Here is a 23,703-nt window from a genome sequence, read left to right on the forward strand (position 1 = left end):
ATTTGATGTTACGTTTCTTCATGTAATGTGGAAGGTAGAAAACAGTGTTTGTTTGATGTTACGTGTCTTCATGTAATGTGGAAGGTAGAAAACATTGTTTATTTGATGTTACGTTTCTTCATGTAACGTGGTAGGTAGAAAACAGTGTTTGTTTGATGTAACGTTTCTTCATGTAATGTGGAAGGTAGAAAACAGTGTTTGTTTGATGTTACGTTTCTTCATGTAACGTGGAAAATAGAAAACAGTGTTTGTTTGATGTTACGTTTCTTCATGTAATGTGGAAGGTGGAAAACATTGTTTATTTGATGTTACGTTTCTTCATGTAACGTGGAAGGTAGAAAACAGTGTTTGTTTGATGTTACATTGCTTCATGTAACGTGGAAGGTAGAAAACAGTGTTTGTTTGATGTTACGTTTCTTCATGTAAAGTGGAAGGTAGAAAACATTGTTTATTTGATGTTACGTTTCTTCATGTAATGTGGAAGGTAGAAAACAGTGTTTGTTTGATGTTACGTTTCTTCAAGTAACGTGGAAGGTAGAAAACATTGTTTGTTTGATGTTGCGTGTCTACAACTCACATGGTGGGTAGAAAACAGTGTTTGTTTGATGTTACGTTTCTTCATGTAACGTGGAAGGTAGAAAACAGTGTTTGTTTGATGTTACGTTTCTTCATGTAATGTGGAGGTAGAAAACAGTGTTTGTTTGATGTTACGTTTCTTCATGTAACGTGGAAGGTAGAAAACATTGTTTGTTTGATGTTACGTTTCTTCATGTAATGTGGAAGGTAGAAAACAGTGTTTGTTTGATGTTACGTTTCTTCAAGTAATGTGGAAGGTAGAAAACAGTGTTTGTTTGATGTTACGTTTCTTCAAGTAACGTGAAAGGTAGAAAACATTGTTTGTTTGATGTTGCGTGTCTACAACTCACATGGTGGGTAGAAAACAGTGTTTGTTTGATGTTACGTTTCTTCAAGTAATGTGGAAGGTAGAAAACAGTGTTTGTTTGATGTTACGTTTCTTCATGTAACGTGGAAGGTAGAAAACATTGTTTGTTTGATGTTACGTTTCTTCATGTAACGTGGAAGGTAGAAAACAGTGTTTGTTTGATGTTGCGTGTCTACAACTCACATGGTGGGTAGAAAACAGTGTTTGATGTTACGTTTCTTCATGTAATGTGGAGGTAGAAAACAGTGTTTGTTTGATGTTACGTTTCTTCATGTAACGTGGAAGGTAGAAAACATTGTTTGTTTGATGTTACGTTTCTTCATGTAATGTGGAAGGTAGAAAACAGTGTTTGTTTGATGTTACGTTTCTTCAAGTAATGTGGAAGGTAGAAAACAGTGTTTGTTTGATGTTACGTTTCTTCATGTAACGTGGAAGGTAGAAAACATTGTTTGTTTGATGTTACGTTTCTTCATGTAATGTGGAAGGTAGAAAACAGTGTTTGTTTGATGTTACGTTTCTTCATGTAATGTGGAGGTAGAAAACAGTGTTTGATGTTACGTTTCTTCATGTAAAGTGGAAGGTAGAAAACAGTGTTTGTTTGATGTTACGTTTCTTCATGTAACGTGGAAGGTAGAAAACATTGTTTGTTTGATGTTACGTTTCTTCAAGTAATGTGGAAGGTAGAAAACAGTGTTTGTTTGATGTTACGTTTCTTCAAGTAATGTGGAAGGTAGAAAACAGTGTTTGTTTGATGTTACGTTTCTTTAAGTAACGTGGAAGGTAGAAAACATTGTTTGTTTGATGTTGTGTGTCTACAACTCACATGGTGGGTAGAAAACAGTGTTTGATGTTACGTTTCTTCATGTAATGTGGAAGGTAGAAAACATTGTTTATTTGATGTTACGTTTCTTCATGTAACGTGGAAGGTAGAAAACATTGTTTATTTGATGTTACGTTTCTTCATGTAATGTGGAAGGTAGAAAACATTGTTTATTTGATGTTACGTTTCTTCATCTAACGTGGAAGGTAGAAAACATTGTTTGTTTGATGTTACGTTTCTTCATGTAAAGTGGAAGGTGGAAAACAGTGTTTGTTTGATGTTACGTTTCTTCATGTAAAGTGGAAGGTGGAAAACAGTGTTTGTTTGATGTTACGTTTCTTCATGTAACGTGGTAGGTGGAAAACAGTGTTTGTTTGATGTTACGTTTCTTCAAGTAATGTGGAAGGTAGAAAACAGTGTTTGTTTGATGTTACGTTTCTTCATGTAATGTGGAAGGTAGAAAACAGTGCTTGTTTGATGTTACGTTTCTTCATGTAACGTGGTAGGTAGAAAACATTGTTTATTTGATGTTACGTTTCTTCATGTAAAGTGGAAGGTGGAAAACATTGTTTGTTTGATGTTACGTTTCTTCATGTAAAGTGGAAGGTAGAAAACAGTGTTTGTTTGATGTTACGTTTCTTCATGTAAAGTGGAAGGTGGAAAACAGTGTTTGTTTGATGTTACGTTTCTTCATGTAAAGTGGAAGGTAGAAAACAGTGTTTGTTTGATGTTACGTTTCTTCATGTAACGTGGTAGGTGGAAAACAGTGTTTGTTTGATGTTACGTTTCTTCAAGTAATGTGGAAGGTAGAAATCAGAGTGTGTTTGATGTTACGTTTCTTCAAGTAATGTGGAAGGTAGAAAACAGTGTTTGTTTGATGTTACGTTTCTTCAAGTAATGTGGAAGGTAGAAAACAGTGTTTGTTTGATGTTACGTTTCTTCATGGAACGTGGTAGGTGGAAAACAGTGTTTGTTTGATGTTACGTTTCTTCAAGTAATGTGGAAGGTAGAAAACAGTGTTTGTTTGATGTTACGTTTCTTCAAGTAATGTGGAAGGTAGAAATCAGAGTGTGTTTGATGTTACGTTTCTTCAAGTAATGTGGAAGGTAGAAAACAGTGTTTGTTTGATGTTACGTTTCTTCATGTAACGTGGAAGGTAGAAAACAGTGTTTGTTTGATGTTACGTTTCTTCATGTAAAGTGGAAGGTAGAAAACAGCGTTTGATGTTACGTTTCTTCAAGTAACGTGGAAGGTAGAAAACAGTGTTTGTTTGATGTTACGTTTCTTCAAGTAATGTGGAAGGTAGAAAACAGTGTTTGTTTGATGTTACGTTTCTTCATGTAAAGTGGAAGGTAGAAATCAGAGTGTGTTTGATGTTACGTTTCTTCATGTAAAGTGGAAGGTAGAAAACAGTGTTTGATGTTACGTTTCTTCATGTAAAGTGGAAGGTAGAAAACAGTGTTTGATGTTACGTTTCTTCATGTAATGTGGAAGGTAGAAAACAGTGTTTGTTTGATGTTACGTTTCTTCATGTAACGTGGTAGGTAGAAAACAGTGTTTGTTTGATGTTACGTTTCTTCAAGTAATGTGGAAGGTAGAAAACAGTGTTTGTTTGATGTTACGTTTCTTCAAGTAATGTGGAAGGTAGAAAACAGTGTTTGTTTGATGTTACGTTTCTTCATGTAACGTGGAAGGTAGAAAACATTGTTTGTTTGATGTTGCGTGTCTACAACTCACATGGTGGGTAGAAAACAGTGTTTGATGTTACGTTTCTTCATGTAATGTGGAAGGTAGAAAACAGTGTTTGTTTGATGTTACGTTTCTTCAAGTAATGTGGAAGGTAGAAAACAGTGTTTGTTTGATGTTGCGTGTCTACAACTCACATGGTGGGTAGAAAACAGTGTTTGATGTTACGTTTCTTCATGTAAAGTGGAAGGTAGAAAACAGTGTTTGTTTGATGTTACGTTTCTTCATGTAATGTGGAGGTAGAAAACATTGTTTGTTTGATGTTACGTTTCTTCATGTAAAGTGGAAGGTGGAAAACAGTGTTTGTTTGATGTTACGTTTCTTCATGTAAAGTGGAAGGTAGAAATCAGAGTGTGTTTGATGTTACGTTTCCTTATGCAACATGACGTTGTTTCTTATGACACTTATGCAACAGTTATTCCAGGGAAACGAATATCGACAAGTTAGAACGGATGTCAGGTATTGAGTTACAACCGAATTAAAAGGACGATATGCGTTGAAGTATTATACACATTAACGTTCTACAGAAATAACGAGGGATTGTGTATACCATGGTAAGGCATGATGGCAACGCCATATATATGGACACGAAAACGAAAACGTGATCTTTTGAACGCTTTCTAACTTTCTGAACGTCCTTGACACGAAGATCGGTTATGTACAGCGCTGATTATATTAGTAGGTCTGTCTGGAAGCAGAGTCAGGCTCAGTCGACTGACAGATAATGGTGTCGCTGGTTCAGGCAACAGATAACTAATTGATGAAATTACTTCCGTTATACAGCTGCGCAGTCTCACTGGTAGACACGGAATCAATCAACAGACTCCATGTTTACTCCAGCTTCTTCTTATGAAAAGTAGCTCTCTTCGTTTGTGTTTGTTGCCAAGTCCTTCTTAAATGCGAAAACAACAAAAACATCATTTGGTCAACAAACGATTTTGGTCTTTCATAGGCATTAAGAAGTTGGAGGATCTTGAAGATATGGATAAGAACTCCTATATTGTTTGTCACGACTTGGCTGAAGAATTTAAGTTTCGGAGCTTCCTTCTTCCCCAAAATTAATTTCTGTTTCCATTTCCTTAAGTTTTTTGCCTCATTTTGATAATTCATTGATGAAGTCCTCAGATTTGAGATCTATTGAATTATATTCCTCAGTTTTAGTATTAATTTAAGTTTTATTCGTCAACTGAAATATCCCTTAAGTTTTATGCGCCAGTTTAAGTATTCCTTGCGTTTTGTTCGTCAAGTTTAACATTCCTTTTAATCTTTCAATGATACTTTCAGAGAGAGTGTTTAATGGACACTTGATGTGTTAAGATATGGTGATTATGAGGCAAGGCGTACGCCTTTCACGATCTGAACACGTTACACGGCAAGATGAAAACAGTTTTAAATTACATTGAATTAAATTGAACGAGCCTTCTGGATAAGTGAATCTGTTTCTTTGGGTGTTACAGAAGACACGGTGTCTCCAAGCCATGCCTAATGACATTGTACCTTCCAGTGCCAAGATGGAGTGGACTTAATGAACTGGTTAAAGTATGGCGTCCTCGTGTCACCAACAAGACATGGCAGTAGGTTTTGAATTGGCTCCTACTGAGGTTATTACAATGGCAATTGCATTTATTGACATTCCATCTGAACAGGAGGCACGGGTGGCCCATCAGTCCCAGGCGCCGCAATGCGCTGAGTTAAGTTACCTCCGGTTCAAATTTGTCCTTCCACAATAACATAATGCTTATTTCAAGTAAATACCTGTAAGTATAATTGTCGCGGCGTATATTTCATTCCATAGAGTAACACAACTTAAGTATGTTAGTCTAGGATATCCGCTGCAGTCATCTACTAGTATCATGATAAGTGGTTAAACACTGTGACTTAAAATATCAGTGTTCTTTGGATTTCTACCTGATTTGGAAATAGAATTTACCTTTTAAAATAATAAAACACAGTGTTGGACCGGGAAGGCGTTCATAGATTTTCAATTAAATATAATTGTCCGTCGTAATTGTAAGAAATTGCTGAAAACCTCATGTCAATTTTTTATGTCATGTATTAAAACTGTCTTGCAAACTTTACTTAAACTTTTTGTCAACAAACAGGAATTCTAAGATGAAAGAAAATGTCGATAAACAGTACTGTACCGTTATAGTAAATGCCATTATTACTTGCCCGTGAAGAGATCACCCGTTTAATAAACATACAGCTGTATTACACATTGTGTAATACCAAAACGCGTGCTTATGTACTCTCGGAACACGTTTCACGAACAAATATTGAAAGCTCTCAACATCCCTTGGCTTATTCAACGACATTGCTTGTGGAGATGATAGATCACTGAGAGGAGCTTATGCACACTGGATGACCCCAGCAACCTTGTTGCTAGGTTGACGTCACATGGCATTGTTTCGCCGAAGGATCTTGCAACAAAATTCCACAAATTACGTCATCGGGTATCGTGACGTGATTGTAAACTTTGAGGTGCAAGGCCCCGTTCCACAAGGCGATCGTACGGTACATTCGTCACCACTCGCCCCTTTCCGTAACCTGCTTGTCCCGGAATAACACGAGTTGGTCACGAATGCGTACGGTAGCGCGACGACAGTCGATGGTCAGAGTTAAAGTATATGAGTTGCGATAACCTTAACGCTACGATAATTTTGTGGAACGGACGCCTGAATTCTAAAGGTGGACCGTTGGATGGTATTAAATTCATACGTTTCAACTTTTGACGTATTTGAAGTATTACTGAAGTATTACTGTGTTAAACTCAGTTGGATTATGCCGTGGATCGTGTAGGTGTCAGCCTATTCACACTCAACAGTATAATTCTAAAAACGTTATAAATGGCCAGTAATAAATAAAATACTAAACTCGCTCCCGTGTAAAACCAATTTTATGAAACTCGTGAATAGTTATGGTATCTGACGAGCGAAAGCGAGTCAGATACCAGAACTATTCACGAGTTTCATAAAATTGGTATTACACGGAAGCTTGTTTAGTATTCTATATTTATTAATTTTGTGTCACTATTTTATAATTAACTATATTAGAATGAATGATAGTAAGAATGTAAAATGAAGTTAAAATTTCATTGGGTAACTGTTTAAGGAAAGCTGTTAATTTCTTAGAAAAATTGATACACTCGTTGAAATAGTCGCCATAAAAAAAACAAATAGTTTAGTTTATTTTGGCTTGGCTAACGAGTCTATGCATAGTCACAATCGCGTAAGGAAATCGAAATCCGGTTCGTAAACTGTCGTGCAGATCTCAGTCGATAGCAGGATTTGCAAAGCATATGCACTGCCAACTCGGCGTCAACAACCCGTTTTATCACAACATAGACGTTGATTATTGATCAGATCGTCTTGACTGGGAGCCGCCATTTTGTTTGAAACAATGCAAGTGATACAAGAGGCGTAATCTGATTGGTCGAAAGGAGAAGCATAGAAGGAACACAACTCGTAATAATCACTGCTGGCGCTACGATCGAGCCAAGAAATTCCAGCCCAGTTCGGCAAGGGTGGAAACTGGACTTTTATAGTCAGTTAACTCCCTTGCCTCGGGAAGATGACCTCAACTGTGTACATAAGGTTGAGTGGAGTAAAGTTCAGTCCTGTTCTGTCAGCTTGCAATCGACACTGTAGTTTTGTTTCTAAAACAAGCGCTGCTACCCAAATATCAGATGAAAGGAGGTGAGCTGAACGTCGCGTTCAAGTTTATTTGCAGGCATGCAGGCAGGCGTGTGTACAGATATGTGTGTCTGTTTGTGTGTGTCTGGGTAGCTTCTTGTACTGGTGCCGGTTTTATAGTGCTAGCCCACCAATACACAATGCCGCAGTTTAATCTGGATACCCCAATCAGACACAATATACTAGCCGACGAGTCCTTGTTTTAGCCATTTATGCCGAGCACCAGACAGGGTAGCAACAAGTACCGTCTTTTAATGTATTTTGGTATGACGCAGCCGGGGATCGAGGAGGTGATTAGATTATTAGTCTTCACCACCTTACACAAGAGAATACACCCATACATTCAGATAGCAACATTTTTTTATATACTGGGTTGGTTTCTCGGTAAAATACGATAAATAGGTACCCGTTGGAGTCATATACAGATACAAATGCATATACGAAGAGGTCAGGTAGGTACTTCTTTCAGTGTTAACAAATATGGCTGTGGGGGGCCATTCGGGTAAAAAATACTAAGCTGAAAATGGGACAAAAGTACGCAATAAAGGTCAAATATTACGAATAAAGAACTAAATGTTACTAATAAAGGTGAAAAAACAATAAAACAACAGGCGCCGGTTAAACAAATAAAGGGTTGAAATAAAGGTCGTCACTGAGCATGAAAGGACGTTTACAAACATGGCGTCGCCTCTGTTAATAGGTGATCTTGTCAGAATTAACCATAGGAAATCTGGAGAAACGACTGGGATACTAGCAATTTATTTCATTATCAAAACAATGGTCTCAGGTGCTGAGAATCAGAGATTAAATGGGACGAAGCTGAGGCATTTTACAAGTTTTGACAACTTTGGAGATATGAAAGAGTTTAGCGAGGACACTATCCAAGCGGTATCAGTTTCCATATCTGTGCTCGGATAGTTGTCCTCGGCGGCTTGGGGTATTTCCCCCAAATAGGCCGTAATATGTTGATCAGAATTGTTCCCTTGTTTATTTCGCGCTGTGTGCACATCTGCCACTGCATTGCATAACGTTATGACAATGTGACATCTCATACACGAGAGTAGCTTCCCTTTGATAAAGGGCAGTTACACTTGCAGGCGGACCGATGGATTGCGCGTAAGGCAATTGTTATTTTTGCATACTAAACTTGTTTCAGTTGGAAACATATTGACTGTTGCCACTGTCAACCGGAGACCTTCTGCCGTAATATAACACACAAAGAAACAAGTTAAACACCCCCTGGATATTTTACAATGACTGGTTGCGCGAGCGTCGTAATTGAAACCCTGATAACGTTACCACGGAAACATGAGTGTGGTTTGCAAAAAGACACTTCTGACAATAAGAAAATAAGTTCTGTCAAAGTGTTTCAACGAACCAACGAAGGACACATGTTACCAAATGTAGGTTTGTTGGCTTCTTACGTTAAATCTGTGGAATATGTAATTACACAATACATTTCTGTTATATTATTTTTTTTAAATATTCAAATTTAATTTTTAATGTGGAAAAGAGCTAGTGAGACTTGCCAACTTTTATCACAAAACGGTGTTGATTAAATTTCGAGCAGATATTGTGCAGTCATGGCGCAGGACTGGTGGATCTCCTTATCGTTGTATCTAGACTTGACGGAATGTCCCTTTGAGAAGGTTTTAGCGACTCAATCCATCAACTGGTATCCACGCTCAGTCTCCGTATCCACAGCACGAGAACACGTACAGGAATCCCAACACAGCGTCCCCAGGTTCAATGTGAGACTGTACACTCGCATCCTTCATCACTTATCTGTTGCCACAGTCTATCACAGCCCAACAGTTTTATATCCCATTATTCACAACAATCCAACAGAATGATCGATTGTACTCGGCTGAGTCGGCTGAAGTCGGGGGAACGCGAGTCAAATCGGATGATGTCGGGCGAAGTCGCGTCAAATCGGATGAAGTCGATTGAATTCGAGTCAAATCGGATGAAGCCGGATTAATTCGATACAACTCTGAAAAAAAGTCGGGTGAAATCCAAGATGGCTCGGGTGTAGAGGAGATGAAATCGATCGAAATATGTCGGGTTAATATCAGTTAACTGGGAATTGTCTTGGGTGAAATCTAATAATTAACTTCAGACAACTCGAGAACAAGTCACAGGTTAACTCGAGGCATCGCGGGAAAAGCCGGATGAAATGTTACCGGAACGTTATTGAAACTATTTATACATGATACATGTAACGATCTTGCAGCACTCGACCACTTAAATAAGCGAAATCTTTTTACGACGACCACAATAGGATTTGCGATTAATGAACTACAACAGCAGATAGCTTTGACCATAAGATTTGCATAAAGGTATTTTACTTCGCTCTAGATTAACAAACTTTGGCATGGATAAACCTGTACAAATAATTGTAATTAAAAAAGAAGTTATTGCACAGAATCCCTTTTTAAAAGATGCGGCCAGAATAAACGCCAAGTTCTTTTATCAAAAATAATAAGGATAAGTTCTTTGAGATCGCCCCTTTAACAGTACGCTAGCCGCCGCGTCTGGAGTCATTGAGTCCACTGACCACTCGCTGACCAGTGCTAATGCCAGTGCACTGAGCAATCTTGCCAATCAGACTGACCACTCAAGCCCCAGGAAGCCAGACAGACAGTGGTCAGTCTTAACGGAACTGGCGAGAGATTCAAGCCGCTAAGACCCTCTTGAATTATAGATAGCGTCGGAATCCTTCGAGACAGATCAATCTATTTATTCCTGATTATCGATTAGTTGTAAGAATGGCCTTTCAGAAAGTAATCACGTCGAATTAAGCTTTCAGACAGTTCACGACCTTAGGTGACCCCCAAGGTGAAGGTGAAGGCCATCGGAAAAATCGATGAAGGTGGCGCGAGTTTTGTGCCAGGAGAACCATTGAAGACGGAACTTCTGATTGCGATCGCCTCAAATATCTTTGGTTGGCGCCGATGATATCATTTGATGTGGACACCATGCTCAAATAGGATGAAAATTCGATCAGATGACCGCAATACAAGCAGATCTCTGTCTCTAATAGAAGTATTGCTTGTTTTTAGCAGTTTGAAGTTGATCTCCCAACAAAAGATCGTCGACCATTTACTGTGTAGGCGAAGACGGAACGTCTGTGATAGGTTCCAAGGAAAGTTCTGGATGGGCTCACAGACAAATTGGTACTTTTGTCCAGACGCTGGGATCCTAGTGATGATTACCTCAGACAGAAATCTACACAGTCTCGTCAACTCAGCAAGTAAACGACGCTAAAAGGCGCGCTGGTGAAAATCGATTAGAGATCGGCTTTGCAGAAGAGAAAAAATAACTGGAGACGTTTTTTTCTCCCGCAATTTGTTTGTGTGAACCCGTTTCCGTTTCAATGTTGGCTTTTCGTTTGAAAGCAATTAAATTTGATTAAAGAGATCGATTACTGTTCAATATAGTTTGGAGAACGTCGTTCCCAATAATGACGTCAAGTTTCTTCGCAAACAAACGTGACTTGGTTCACGAAATAAAATTCACATTTTACTTTTTATGGGAAGATGGCCATTTGAACAGTAAGTTTGAATATTACTCGCAATACCATAGTCCTTTCTCACGCTTTCAGCTCAACCACAATGCTTTTAATGATTCTATTGGGAACAAATTACCGAAGTCAAGCCACCAAGGGATGTCTTCATAAGGCATTGGCCTATTCACATGACAAAATGTTTAAATAAATTGGATTTATACTTTTAGATTTGTTTTTCAAATGATCACTAACACCCCAGACATACCAATAAATGTTCTGTGGCGAGAGACATGGGAGTCCAGCTTGGTTGCAGAACAATAATTTGTGTTCGTTTTTTTAGATTAAGTAGAATATTTCACCGTTTTTATTTTTTTTCAACCAGACTTACTAGAACGTTAGTCAAACAAATGACTGCTGAAATTGTTCTTTTCAAGAATGGTTGGACAGATAATATAAATCCACATTTGAAACAAACCATGGTCTGGTTTCAGGAAAAAACAAAAGAAATAATATATTTTTAATAGAACATTCTGTTGAATTCAGCATTGTCTGAGATTAAATTATATATTATTAAGTATATATTAAAAAAGTCGCACGTGACAGGAAGGAAACGCTCCCTGTCATTCGTTTTGTTCAGGAGAGTGAGTGAGAGAAGGTTGTTTTACGCCGCAACCAGTTATACAGTATACCAAATACACACCATATACCCACTCGTGAGATGAGGTGAAACGTCGCGTTCAAGATTATTGCACTTATTTAGCGACGTGCCCGCGCGCGTGCGTGTTTGTCTGCTTTTACTTGCACGAACTCGGATTCAGAACTGACAATTTGTCCTCGTGGTCAGTACTGTGAAGACCCGCGACACAACTTCTTTGTCTGTTGCAATTAGGATAAAGTTAGAAGCAATTTAGTATATTATACTAAAATATGATATTAAAACTACAATACTCTACGGATATGAAGGCCTATCATCTGAATTAAATCAAGAGATTATTTTATCTGTCTATACTTTCTCCACACATTCTGGTAGATTTAAACTTAATAAATTCTCTAAACACTGACACATGATATATACGTTTATTATATACTTCTGTGTGAAAGACTGAGTTTTCTGAAGTGAACATACCCTGACGGAACTATTGCCATACAAGAGTAACCTCCCCTGAAATTGTCCCCCTTTATCCCTGTGTCTGACCCGTACACAAACTGTTGACGTCTTGCTACGTGAGTTCCACATTGATCAGGCAAAAATAATGACAGATGGTCTGTGGAGTGAATATCACTTCTTGCTGTTTGTTATTCTCTCGCAAATGTTTCGTAAATTTCTTATTAAATTCGTCAAACAAGACTGTTGGTTTCGCAAAGCGCGATTTTTTTAAATTGACCAACGTGTATGCTTTCGCTTCCAACAGCTGCATCGTTGATTTCAAGAATATTTTTGGTTAAAGTTGATTTTGTATATAATCATATCTAATTGTACGATAAAGAATTTTCGTGACGCTAAATTATTCTCGACACTTTTGTTTATATTTTTGTAAGATTTTGTAAACACGAAACTCTCGCAAATACAAGGGTGATGAACCGTCCCGGTGTGTTCGGTTGGAAGAATTTACGTTTCAAGGTTTTTACATTTGTAATGAAATAATTTAATTTTCCAGCAGACAATTACACAAAAACTATATAATACATAAGAAATTGCATGTGTCTCGTGAAATAGCATGTTTCTCTCATCGAGTGACGGGGGAAAGGAGATATTTTCCGTCACTCGATGAGAGAAACATGCCATTTCACGAGACACATGGACTATCCTCCATAGCTTGTGGTTATTGTGTAGTAACTAATGTTACTGACGTATAATGCCGTCACACAGACTGTGAAAACCGGACGCTGTTGTCAATGACAACTGATCACCGAGGAATATGTTGTATAGTTAGGAATGCCCTGACTATCTCTTGTTACTTGATTTTCATATCGGGACAGGTATTCAAATTAGAGTTCAAACCCAATTTCAAGTCGAAATATCTTTAAACCATTACCAAATCCTGACCAGCCCAACCGATGAACGAAAGCATGAGTACATTGCACGAGGACACAGTGACCGCGCATCCCTGCACCTCCATCCTCTCAAGATCCGTCTGTCATCACGAAATAAAACATTCGAGAGTGGACAGAAGTCGTTACACGCATGTAACACAGTGATATATTTCGTTTTGTGAAGATCCGGGTTAGAATAGGTCTTCAGCAACCCATGCTTGTCGTAAGAGGCGACAGACGGAATCGGGTGGTCAGGCCCGCTGACTTGGTTGAAAAGCCGGAGATAGCAGCGTAGTCCTCAATATCCACAGGCTCATTTAGTCTCAAGAAACAAGCGTACATCGGCGTCGGTACAGTGGACCCACGCAATGCAAGTATTTAATGAACACTCTGCATCGAGTCTGTATCAATCATTGGATGTTGTTATCCACGTTCCTTGGCGTGAATCACGGGCGACCTCGAGTGTTACACTGGCGGAGTGCATGATCACACTCTGATGGTGCTGAATCATTTTAAAGTCAGCTTGGACTCCGCTTCCCATCAACCGCAACCCAAAACCAGCGTAATAGCCACATATGTCTCTCTTGTTTTGCTTGTAACGCAATCCCCTGGTCGTAACGTTTGATGTATTATAGGAAAGAACGACTGCTAACAAAGGTTAAACAGAAGTCTTCTGAGTTTACGCTCTTACGATATACGTCAGCACCTAAACAATATCATTTTGCACTGTCGTGTTTCTTTGGGTCATGATATTTGTTTTTTTCTGTTTTTTAAAAAGTCATGACATTAAAATCGTCAGTTTTCTTGATGCCAGTAATACTGAATATGTTTATTGAATAAGACCAATATGTCAATGAAAAAATGACAACAGCCTTCGAGTGAGCGAGTGAGTATGGGTTTAGCTCCGCTTTCAACAATATTTCAATTATTTCACGGCGTGTCAGCTTATTTAGTAAGGCGGGCGGTCGGGTAGCCTAGTGGTTAAAGCGTTCGCTTGTTCACGCCAAAGACCCGGGTTCGATTCCCGACGTGGGTACAATGTGTGAAGACCATTTCTGGTGTCCCCCGCCGTGATATTGCTGGAATATTGATAAAAGCGGCGTAAAACCATACTCACTTACTCACTTATTTAGAAAGGGAAGCCAAAGGTGTAGAAATCTACACCTGGTTGAAACAAAATTTTATTTCATGGCTTTGTCAACAGGCGATAAAAAATACTTATATCACAGTGGATGATAAAAAGCTAAACTTAAAATATATATAGCTGTACAAAACATGTACTTGTACATTGTAACATATGCATGAACAGATTCTATCAGTCTAATAATTGCTTATGTGACGGAGTTATGTCTCCAGATAACACGACATTAAGACCATAACCTTTTCAAAAACAGAAACGATTTGATCTTATGTCCGTTTAACGTTTACATTAACATAGATAATGAAGATTATCTTCGTAATAGTGTACGAAATCTGCGACTTTGGTGAAACCCACGATCAAGGACAGAGTGTGATGATGGATCACAATGAGGACAAATCTCGGCTTCGAACCACCGCATACCAACGTATCAAGGGAGCTAAGGGACGTAACTCTTCACAGTGTAATGTAGCGCCTCAGATGGGTAGGTAAGCATTTATATTGGAACCGAATATTGTTGAAATCTCAAATATAGTTGCTCATGTGCGTGTGGTAGAATTGAAACGCTGCTTTTGTCATTCGTTTTGTCCGTTCTTTTAATTTTTGAGTAATTTTTGAGTGAATGAGAGAAGGTTGATTTTCGCCGCAGTCAAACCACGCACTATTCCCATAACTTCAATCTTTTAAAAATATGTTTAGTAATATAGTGATTGAGTTTGTGGTTAGTCTCACCCCACACCACGTTATACCAACATATGCCCAAACATTGTTGTTACCCTGCCTGGAGCACGGCATTAATGGCATAAAACAAGGACTGGTTGGCTGGGACTATAAAACCGGCATCTTCCCGGACTAGAACAAGCAGTCCCCCCCCCCCCCCCCCCAACACACACACACACACACACACACCCCAACACACACACACACACACACACACACACACACACACACACACACACCCCAACACACACACACACACACACACACACACACACACACGCACACCACGTACACTACACATACGTCGCTATGTAACAATCATCACTTCACCTCATCCCCGCGAACCTTCGGTATGCACCACGCCAAGCGTTTGGCGCTTCACGGGGAATTAGGTACCGCTGTGACGTTGTCTTTACTTGTTGATCATGTCAACAGTAAGCATTGTCTGTTAATTAAGCTTGTCGCTATACACCAACGCACTTGGTGATATCACGTTTTTCTAAAGCAGCCTTGACAGAATCACGTGACTTCGCGTCAAGCTACATTGTTTATTTGTGGCCATGCATAAATCATTCTCAAGTGCGGAAAGGTCTCAGAAAATCTGTGCATACTGTAAAACCTTGGTTGGGATGGGAAACCTGGGTTGGGGTGGGCTTTGGGTCTTTGGGTCTTTGGTTTGAGTTTTCGGCTGGGGTCTCTTGTACTACCAGATGCAATATGTGAACAAAACCCCGAAACTGTGTTGGGGACATGTCACGTGACAACATCTGCCTCGCCGCAGGAGAGTCTGGACCCATCATGGCAGCAATCACAGATGCTGGATTTTTCCAGCAGACGAATTTTTATGTGCAAGCTTTGAAATATGTACAAGGTAGCCAATGAGAAAGATTTTGAATTGTTTATTTTTACTAAAGTTCTGTGAAATCATTCATGGATAGTAGTGATGCGGCCATGACGTCAAGCTTCAACAGAAAACATGTGATGTGCACCCAAACAAGTCCAAGACCCCAGCCCAAGACCCCAGCACAAGACCTCAGCCCAAGACCCAAGCCCACAACCCCAGCCCACAACCCCAGCCCAAGACCCCAGCCCATAACCCCAGCCCAAGACCCCAGCCCATAACCCCAGCCCATAACCCCAGCCCAAGACCCCAGCCCATAACCCCAGCCCATACCCCCAGCCCAAGACCCCAGCCCATAACCCCAGCCCAAGACCCCAGCCCACAACCCCAGCCCACAACCCCAGCCCATAACCCCAGCCCATAACCCCAGCCCAAGACCCCAGCCCATAACCCCAGCCCAAGACCCCAGCCCATAACCCCAGCCCGTAACCCCAGACCCCAGACCAAGACCCCAGACCCCACCCCACCCCACCCCAGGTCTAACTGATGCCGGAAATCTGCCCATTCTTGCCGCTTTGCATACGAACGCTTTAAATATGACAAATTTAACCAGGTGTTATCAGCGGGAACTGCTGATTGAGTCAACACACTACGGGTGGCCAAGTCGTCTAACACACTGCAATTCGACCTGTGAAGTTGTTTTCCTCAGGCGTGCCAGGATCCTGTGATCTTGGTTTCGAATTGATGCGCGTTGATTATGATCATTGGTTTGTCAGCTCAAGGTCGACAAATACTCGTGTGTTTTACCAGAATGGCAACCTAGAGTTGGAGTTTCCCTCCCACACTGACATGACACACCGTCATAGAATTGTTCAGTGTCCCTTGCTCTGTTGTCAGCAGTGGCGATACGATGAACGACATACTGTAGGCGCTGGTTCGATTCCAATCTGGCCAAGAGGGCCCCGAGAGATTTCGATTCGAATGGGATATGGGTGCGTTTACAAACATAACAAGCTGAAGTAACCGACTTTTTTATTTGTTTTGTCATTGAGATATACCTTGCTACACCTAGGTATCTGGATGAGCACAGTTCCAAACTGCACGCACAATTAAGAAGCGAGAGAGAGAGAGAGAGAGGGAGAGAGAGAGAGAAATAGTAATATGCTTCATGGTGGGCTTAGCATTAATTTGCACAGAGGACAATCGAATCCGTATTTCCATTGCGAAGGCTACCTTAATCCCGTCACTAACTCGCAATAATAGTTGAAAGGTAGTGTATGCTTGACCATTTACTTATGAATTCCCATCACAAGTAAGTGAGTGTGATTTTACATTACATTTACAACGGGAGAAATGGCTTCACTCAATGGAATGATAGTTGGAATTAAACCCGGGTTCTCGGCGTGATGAGCGAACACTTTAACCACAAGGCTACCTGATCGCCCACTTGCAATAATGTGCAATCCGACTATATTATTATTATTATCATTAATAATAAACGCAGCAAAGAGGGTTTGGGTGACCCTGGCACACTCAGGCTCGTTAGGCTCATCATCAGCTCAGGGCCCTTGCCCCCTATACACACAGCCCACACAGCGAATGGGACTTCTCCCAGGAAGGGCTGCCTAGACAAACCCACCCAGAACTTTTCGGAGAATGTGAAGACTTCCCAACACTGCAGCCTTCTGCATTACCCAGATTGTCAGAAGGGCTGTATTCCTGGGAGCAAACCCGGGTACTCTCCCAATGTCAGTCAACAGATTAGGAGATACCAAACCTAAGGCACCGAGAACAATGGGGAGTCGGACAACTTGGTACTTGGGATGCAAGCGTGACATCTCGAAAGCAAGGTCTGCATACTTACCATGTTTTTCCTGAATCTTGTCAATCACATTAGTGTCAAAAGGGACAGAGAATTCAATAATAAAAATGATTTCATTGGATTTATCAAAAAGGACAAGAACAGATTTGTTGGGCTGGATACGTCTAAGGCTGTAAATGGGCCTATTCCAAAGAATGTGTATTTATCATTTTCCATGACGCCCTCTTCATATTCTGGCTCGTACCATGGATGGACCTCTGCGCCAAAACCACAAGCATTGCGAAGACGGTAATAAAATGATCGAGCCACTCCATCATGTCGCTTCAGATACTATGTGCATACCAAAGCTGCGCATCCACTGACAATGTGTTACTGTTGTTGTTGTTGTTGTTGTTGTTGTTGTTGTTGTTGTTGTTGTTATTATTATTATTATTATTATTATTATTATTGCTGGGACTGCCAATTTAAACCGGTAACTAGAATTCAAGATACAAATGAAAGGATCTGGGACGGTGGAACAAAGACTAACATTCAAATTCAAATTAATCGTCGATTTGATAATATTGTCTCTTAATGTAAACCTCTTAAGCTTCGTTACGGTTCGTATTGACCACAAAATCTGAAACTGAATTAGAAGTTTTTATTACCTTGACAACCCAAGCCTACAGGCACCTTTTTTCTAAGCTACGAGTTATCGCTCCCATAAGTCGTGACGACATGTCGTTCTCCGAGCTAAACATTTATTTCATCAGAACTTAATATCAGCGAATATTCGCCTCCAAGTACTTTGATATTAAGCCAACTCGACATAAATAAAGACAAAGAGTTTGCTTATTATATTTCCGCAGCATAAGGTGAATACAAAAAAGCATTTGTTTTCTTTGATCTTGAAAAAAATACAGCAACCTTACTACTGGGATTCAGTCACTTTGAAGGAGTGTTGAGTTTTCTGCACCGGGAAATGTACCTGGTCTCCGAGTGTATTTGACGTAAAATTACAGAACGGATAACAAGGTTTTGATATTGGAAAAAAGTCGTTTAATCAGGTTGTACACGTTTGAACTGTCTGGGGGCAGTTTTGACTTGTGCTTTTAATTACGTTGTCTTTGTTTACGAAGGAATGGGGCTCGTATGTTCAATTAATGGGGCACATGCCTCCCCAACTTGGCCGGGGAGCTTATACAAAGATAAAAACGTGTTTTCTAAGAGATCGCCACTTCTTTTACAAGAGAAACATAAAACAGTGGGATATGAGCGGGGCTGTAGGAGGGGGTGCGGCAGGAGAACTGAACATCATAGCTTAAATACAGGAGAAGTGGCAGCGGACCGCTCAGTTAGTTGAGGGTATGCAAGCATATGTAGCCAGGTTCAAGTGGTGGGGATGGAGTGAGTGAAGCTGAGGCTGCGGCTGTGGTTGTGGCCGTGGCTGTATGTGGTTGTGCTTGTCGTTGTGGCTGTAGCTGTGGTTGCAGTTGTAGCTGTGGCTACGACTGTGGTTGGCTGTGGTTGTGGTTGTGGTTGTGGCAGTGGTTGTGACCGTGGCTGTAGCTGTGGTTGTAGTTGTAGCTGTGGCTACGACTGTGGTTGGCTGTGGTTTTGGTTGTGAGTGAGTGAGTGAGTTGGGTTAACGCCGCTTTTAACATTATTCCAGTTATATCACGGCGTGTCAGCTTAATGTGGGAGGAAAGCCCGACGTGATGCAGGTCTCAGACATTTACCACTTCGGTGAAACCCACGAGCACGGCTAGGTGCTGACAAACCTAGAAACATAATCGGGGCGAAGGTTGTGGTTGTGACCGTGGCTGTGGTTGTAGTTGTGGTTGTGACCGTGGCTGTTGTTGTAGTTGTGGTTGTGACCGTGGCTGTTGTTGTAGTTGTGGTTGTGACCGTGGTTTGTGGTTGTGACCGTGGCTGTGGTTGTAGTTGTGGTTGTGACCGTGGCTGTTGTTGTAGTTGTGGTTGTGACCGTGGCTGTGGTTGTAGTTGTGGTTGTGACCGTGGTTTGTGGTTGTGACCGTGGCTGTGGTTGTAGTTGTGGTTGTGTCCGTGGCTGTTGTTGTAGTTGTGGTTGTGACCGTGGCTGTTGTTGTAGTTGTGGTTGTGACCGTGGTTTGTGGTTGTGACCGTGGCTGTGGTTGTAGTTGTGGTTGTGTCCGTGGCTGTTGTTGTAGTTGTGGTTGTGACCGTGGTTTGTGGTTGTGACCGTGGCTGTGGTTGTTGTTGTGGCTGTGGCAGTGGACGTGGCTGTGGATGTAGTTGTGGCAGTGGCTGTGATTGTGGCTGTGGCTGTGGGAATGGCTGTTGATGTGACCGTGGCTGTGACGGTGATTGCGGTTGTTGCTGTGATTGTGGCTGGACGTGGTTGTAGTTGTAGTTGTGGCAGTGGCTGTGGCTATGGTTGTGGATGTAGTTGTTCATGTGGTTTTGGATGTGACCTTGGCTGTGGTTGTGGATGTGGTTGTGGATGTGGACGTGACCGTGGCTGTGTTTGTAGTTGTGGATGTGGTTGTGGTTGTAGTTGTGGATGTGGCTGGTTGTGTTTATGGTGTGGTTGAACCTGTGACTAAAGCTGCATGTGACACTGTGACTGACTGTGGCTGTGGTTGTGGCTGTAGCCGTGGATGGTTATGTGATTGGCTGTGGCCTGAATGTGGTTGTTGTGACTGCGGCTGAGGTTGTGGCCGTGGCTATTGGTTTGGCTGTGGTAGTCGTTGTAGCTGTGGTCGTGGTGATAAAATGGATATAATGCTTGGTGGCTGTACAGACAGTGGTTCGTTGTTGTATAGACAGTGTGGGGGTTTGTGCAGATAGGTGTTAGTGGTTTTGCAGACAGTCCAAGTGCTTTGCAGACAATGATAAATGGTTTTGAAGAGAGTATTATAATTAGTTGTTTAACAGACATAGGATGGCGGTTGTACAGTTGTTAGCGGTTGTGCAGACAGTGTTAGGGCGTTAGGTGAATATGCAAACTGTTGTTAGTGGATGTCCAGACAATGGTTAGTGGTTGTGCTGACCATTGTTAGTTGTTGTGCAGACAATGGTGATTGGTTGCGCAGACAATGGTGAGTGGTTGTGCAGACAATGGTAAGTGGCTGTGCAGACCATTGTTAGTTGTTGTGCAGACCATTGTAAGTTGTTGTGCAGACAATGGTTAGTGGTTGTGCAGACAATGGTTAGTGGCTGTGCAGACAATGGTTAGTGGTTGTGCTGACCATTGTTAGTTGTTGTGCAGGACAATGGTGATTGGTTGCGCAGACAATGGTGAGTGGTTGTGCAGACAATGGTAAGTGGCTGTGCAGACCATTGTTAGTTGTTGTGCAGACCATTGTAAGTTGTTGTGCAGACAATGGTTAGTGGTTGTGCAGACAATGGTTAGTGGCTGTGCAGACAATGGTTAGTGGTTGTGCTGACCATTGTTAGTTGTTGTGCAGGACAATGGTGATTGGTTGCGCAGACAATGGTGAGTGGTTGTGCAGACAATGGTAAGTGGCTGTGCAGACCATTGTTAGTTGTTGTGCAGACCATTGTAAGTTGTTGTGCAGACAATGGTTAGTGGTTGTGCAGACAATGGTTAGTGGCTGTGCAGACAATGGTAAGTGGTTGTGCAGACCATTTTTAGTTGTGCAGACAATGGTAAGTGGTTGTGCAGACCATTGTTTCTGGTTGTGCAGATAATAGTTAGATGTTGTGCAGACAATGCTGAGTGGTTGTGCAGACCATTGTTTCTGGTTGTGCAGACCATTGTTAGTTGTTGTGCAGACAATGGTGAGTGGCTGTGAAGACCATTGTTAGTTGTTGTGCAGACAATGGTGAGTGGTTGTGCAGACCATTGTTAGTGGTTGGGCAGACCATTGTTAGTGGTTGTGCAGACCATTGTTAGTGGCTGTGAAGACCATTGTTAGTTGTTGTGAGACCATTGTTAGTGGTTGTGCAGACCATTGTTAGTGGCTGTGAAGACCATTGTTAGTTGTTGTGCAGACAATGGTGAGTGGTTGTGCAGACCATTGTTAGTGGTTGGGCAGACCATTGTTAGTTGTTGTGCAGATAATGGTGAGTGGTTGTGCAGACCATTGTTAGTGGCTGTGAAGACCATTGTTAGTTGTTGTGCAGACAATGGTGAGTGGTTGTGCAGACCATTGTTAGTGGTTGGGCAGACCATTGTTAGTGGCTGTGAAGACCATTGTTAGTTGTTGTGCAGACAATGGTGAGTGGTTGTGCAGACCATTGTTAGTGGCTGTGAAGACCATTGTTAGTTGTTGTGCAGACAATGGTGAGTGGTTGTGCAGACCATTGTTAGTGGCTGTGAAGACCATTGTTAGTTGTTGTGCAGACAATGGTGAGTGGTTGTGCAGACCATTGTTAGTGGTTGGGCAGACCATTGTTAGTGGCTGTGAAGACCATTGTTAGTTGTTGTGCAGACAATGCTGAGTGGTTGTGCAGACCATTGTTAGTGGTTGGGCAGACCATTGTTAGTGGTTGTGCAGACCATTGTTAGTGGTTGGGCAGACCATTGTTAGTGGTTGTGCAGACCATTGTTAGTTGTTGTGCAGACCATTAAGTTAGTTGTTGTGCAGAAAGTGTAGTTACAGGAAGTGCTGACAATGGTTGAGGTTGAGTGATAGAAGAACTACTGTATCGTGGCCATACTCTTGAATAACAACGAATCAATGGTAAGAGTACCAGCGGTGAGAGACGAGGCGTCAGCTGCAGACTGCATGGGGAATACCACAACACTGACATCTCCTGTATGTGGACTTTGCAGGGTATTTAATCTGGGTTTCACGACGTCAGTAATAACTGACTGGAGTACAGATTGGAATTTGATTTTCATCTTTAATCATTTGGAAGGTTAGGTGTCTGGATGGGGCTAGTTTCACTGGTCTGTTATATGTTGATAATGACCGCAGTAGGAATTCCTGACACACAATCAGCCTTCCAAAAGCACCATAATAACACAAACAGCTATCGCCGAGCAGGCTGCCCCTCAGGAAATATTTGCCACGCCGATAACCCTTTGATGCTCTAAACTAGAAACCTAGCTTTTATCTTAAGAGAAACAATCTCTTTTTTATGTGTGAAGACCGCCTCCTCTCCACCCTCTTTATCAGCGCCTGTCCCGTCGGCCGGCAGTCTCCGTGTGGTTTGTCTAGCCTTGACGTTTATACGGTTTTTATGAGATTTCATCTCGAGAACCTTTTAGAGACCCCTAATTATAGCTATCTTGTATTCGCGGCCGCGATAGACATGTTTTATCTCTGATTTGGGCGAGAATATACGAGATTAACACACCCCGCGTGTGTTGTCAAACGAGGGCTTCCTCGGTGCAGTTCAAACGTTATTCTTGTACCAAGGGAGATAATTCACGTGTTGTCGTAACAACCACTAAAGTATTGATTTTCAGAGGACGTATAAAGGACTAAAACAAGATTACTAAAAGAATGTGAATCCCTTTATGCCACAGTCTGGACATTTATACTTCAATAGAGTAATTCGGACGTATCTCCGACTTAAGAGTAATTCACTTAAGATGAAACTTGATAGAAATGTCAAACTTCCGTGTCTACGAGCTTCTAGGCTTTGATTGGTGTGTATTGAATGGGATGTCTTATTTCAACCAGGGTTCTGTCAGGATTTTCTAGCGGACACACAAACAACTCGCCTCGAATTAATACTTGAATGATCAGACGCGTTAAAATAGATATGTTTGTTTGTTTAACGTCGCACTCAGCAATATTCCAGCTACATGACGCCGGACTGACGTTAAACAAACAAAACCCCACGCATCGATTCTAAACTTCATAAATAGTGAACATTTTCAAAAGTGAGTGAGTATTGTTTTACGCCGCTTTTACCAATATTCTTGCAACCAGGGCGGGGGAGGGGGTGCCAGGAATGGGCTTCACAGAGTGTACCCTTGTGGAGAATCGAACAAGGATCTACAGCGTGACGAGCAAACACTTCACCACTAGACCACCCCACCGACCCCGTATCCAAAAAACCCAGCTGAAAAGATCAGTAGGTTTATCATTTTTTCTCTTCTAACACCGTGTGTTAAAGAAATACCTATCCAATATGTTATGCTACAGATGTCGTTAAAGCAAATCACACGAGAAATCGACTCTCTCTCTAGCACTGCCAGATACAAATCTCGGTGATGTCTGTAACTATTTAGCAGACAATATCAGACTTCAGCCCAGTGGAGCCATACACGGGACTAAATTCATCTCTGGGTGCAAATCTATTTTCACAAGTCAGTAATCGAATGTATCGCTGAGCCGAGAATCCCTGCTAACACGCTCTTCGGCGTGGTTGGTCTCGTTAGTTTCTCCGTGCCGTCATTACGCAATGACTTAATGCACCCACTGCAAGCTGCATCCTTTAATTATCTTCGTCAACCCAGTTATTTTCACAGGATGTCGTGACGAATGAATCCTTCTGA

At 41.3% G+C, this 23,703-nt stretch overlaps 2 protein-coding genes across 2 annotated transcripts; one reads left to right on the forward strand and one right to left on the reverse strand.

Annotated features, from left to right (window-relative positions):
• The first annotated feature begins 15,351 nt into the window (after window positions 1–15,351).
• Window positions 15,352–15,866, forward strand: LOC125378830 (extensin-like). Its single transcript, XM_048394791.1, has 2 exons — window positions 15,352–15,465; window positions 15,600–15,866. The coding sequence occupies exons 1-2, from the start codon at window positions 15,352–15,354 to the stop codon at window positions 15,864–15,866; spliced, it is 381 nt and encodes a 126-aa protein (XP_048250748.1).
• Window positions 15,867–18,594: 2,728 nt separating this feature from the next.
• Window positions 18,595–21,981, reverse strand: LOC125378831 (GATA zinc finger domain-containing protein 11-like). The gene is made up of 3 exons (XM_048394792.1): window positions 21,945–21,981; window positions 19,025–19,873; window positions 18,595–18,812 (listed from the first exon to the last, which is right to left on the reverse strand). The coding sequence occupies exons 1-3, from the start codon at window positions 21,979–21,981 to the stop codon at window positions 18,595–18,597; spliced, it is 1,104 nt and encodes a 367-aa protein (XP_048250749.1).
• Between the last annotated feature and the right edge of the window lie 1,722 nt (window positions 21,982–23,703).

The sequence above is a fragment of the Haliotis rufescens genome, unplaced genomic scaffold (genome assembly GCF_023055435.1).
Source record: "Haliotis rufescens isolate VD_foot unplaced genomic scaffold, xgHalRufe1.0.p SCAF_13, whole genome shotgun sequence".
In the NCBI taxonomy this organism is placed as follows: domain Eukaryota; kingdom Metazoa; phylum Mollusca; class Gastropoda; order Lepetellida; family Haliotidae; genus Haliotis; species Haliotis rufescens.

What these genes read in the sequence shown, in the direction of transcription:
- LOC125378830 (XM_048394791.1), top strand. Translation starts at nt 15,352, where the DNA reads ATGTCACGTGACAACATCTGCCTCGCCGCAGGAGAGTCTGGACCCATC. An exon ending in ATGTGCAAGCTTTGAAATAT is followed by an intron (nt 15,466 to 15,599) that starts GTACAAGGTAGC and finishes CACCCAAACAAG; the next exon opens with TCCAAGACCCCAGCCCAAGA.
- LOC125378831 (XM_048394792.1), bottom strand. Translation starts at nt 21,981, where the DNA reads ATGCAGTCTGCAGCTGACGCCTCGTCTCTCACCGCTG. An exon ending in CGCCTCGTCTCTCACCGCTG is followed by an intron (nt 19,874 to 21,944) that starts GTACTCTTACCA and finishes CCACGGCTACAG; the next exon opens with CCACAACCACAGCCACAGTC. An exon ending in CGCCCCGATTATGTTTCTAG is followed by an intron (nt 18,813 to 19,024) that starts GTTTGTCAGCAC and finishes CTACAACCACAG; the next exon opens with CTACAGCCACGGTCACAACC.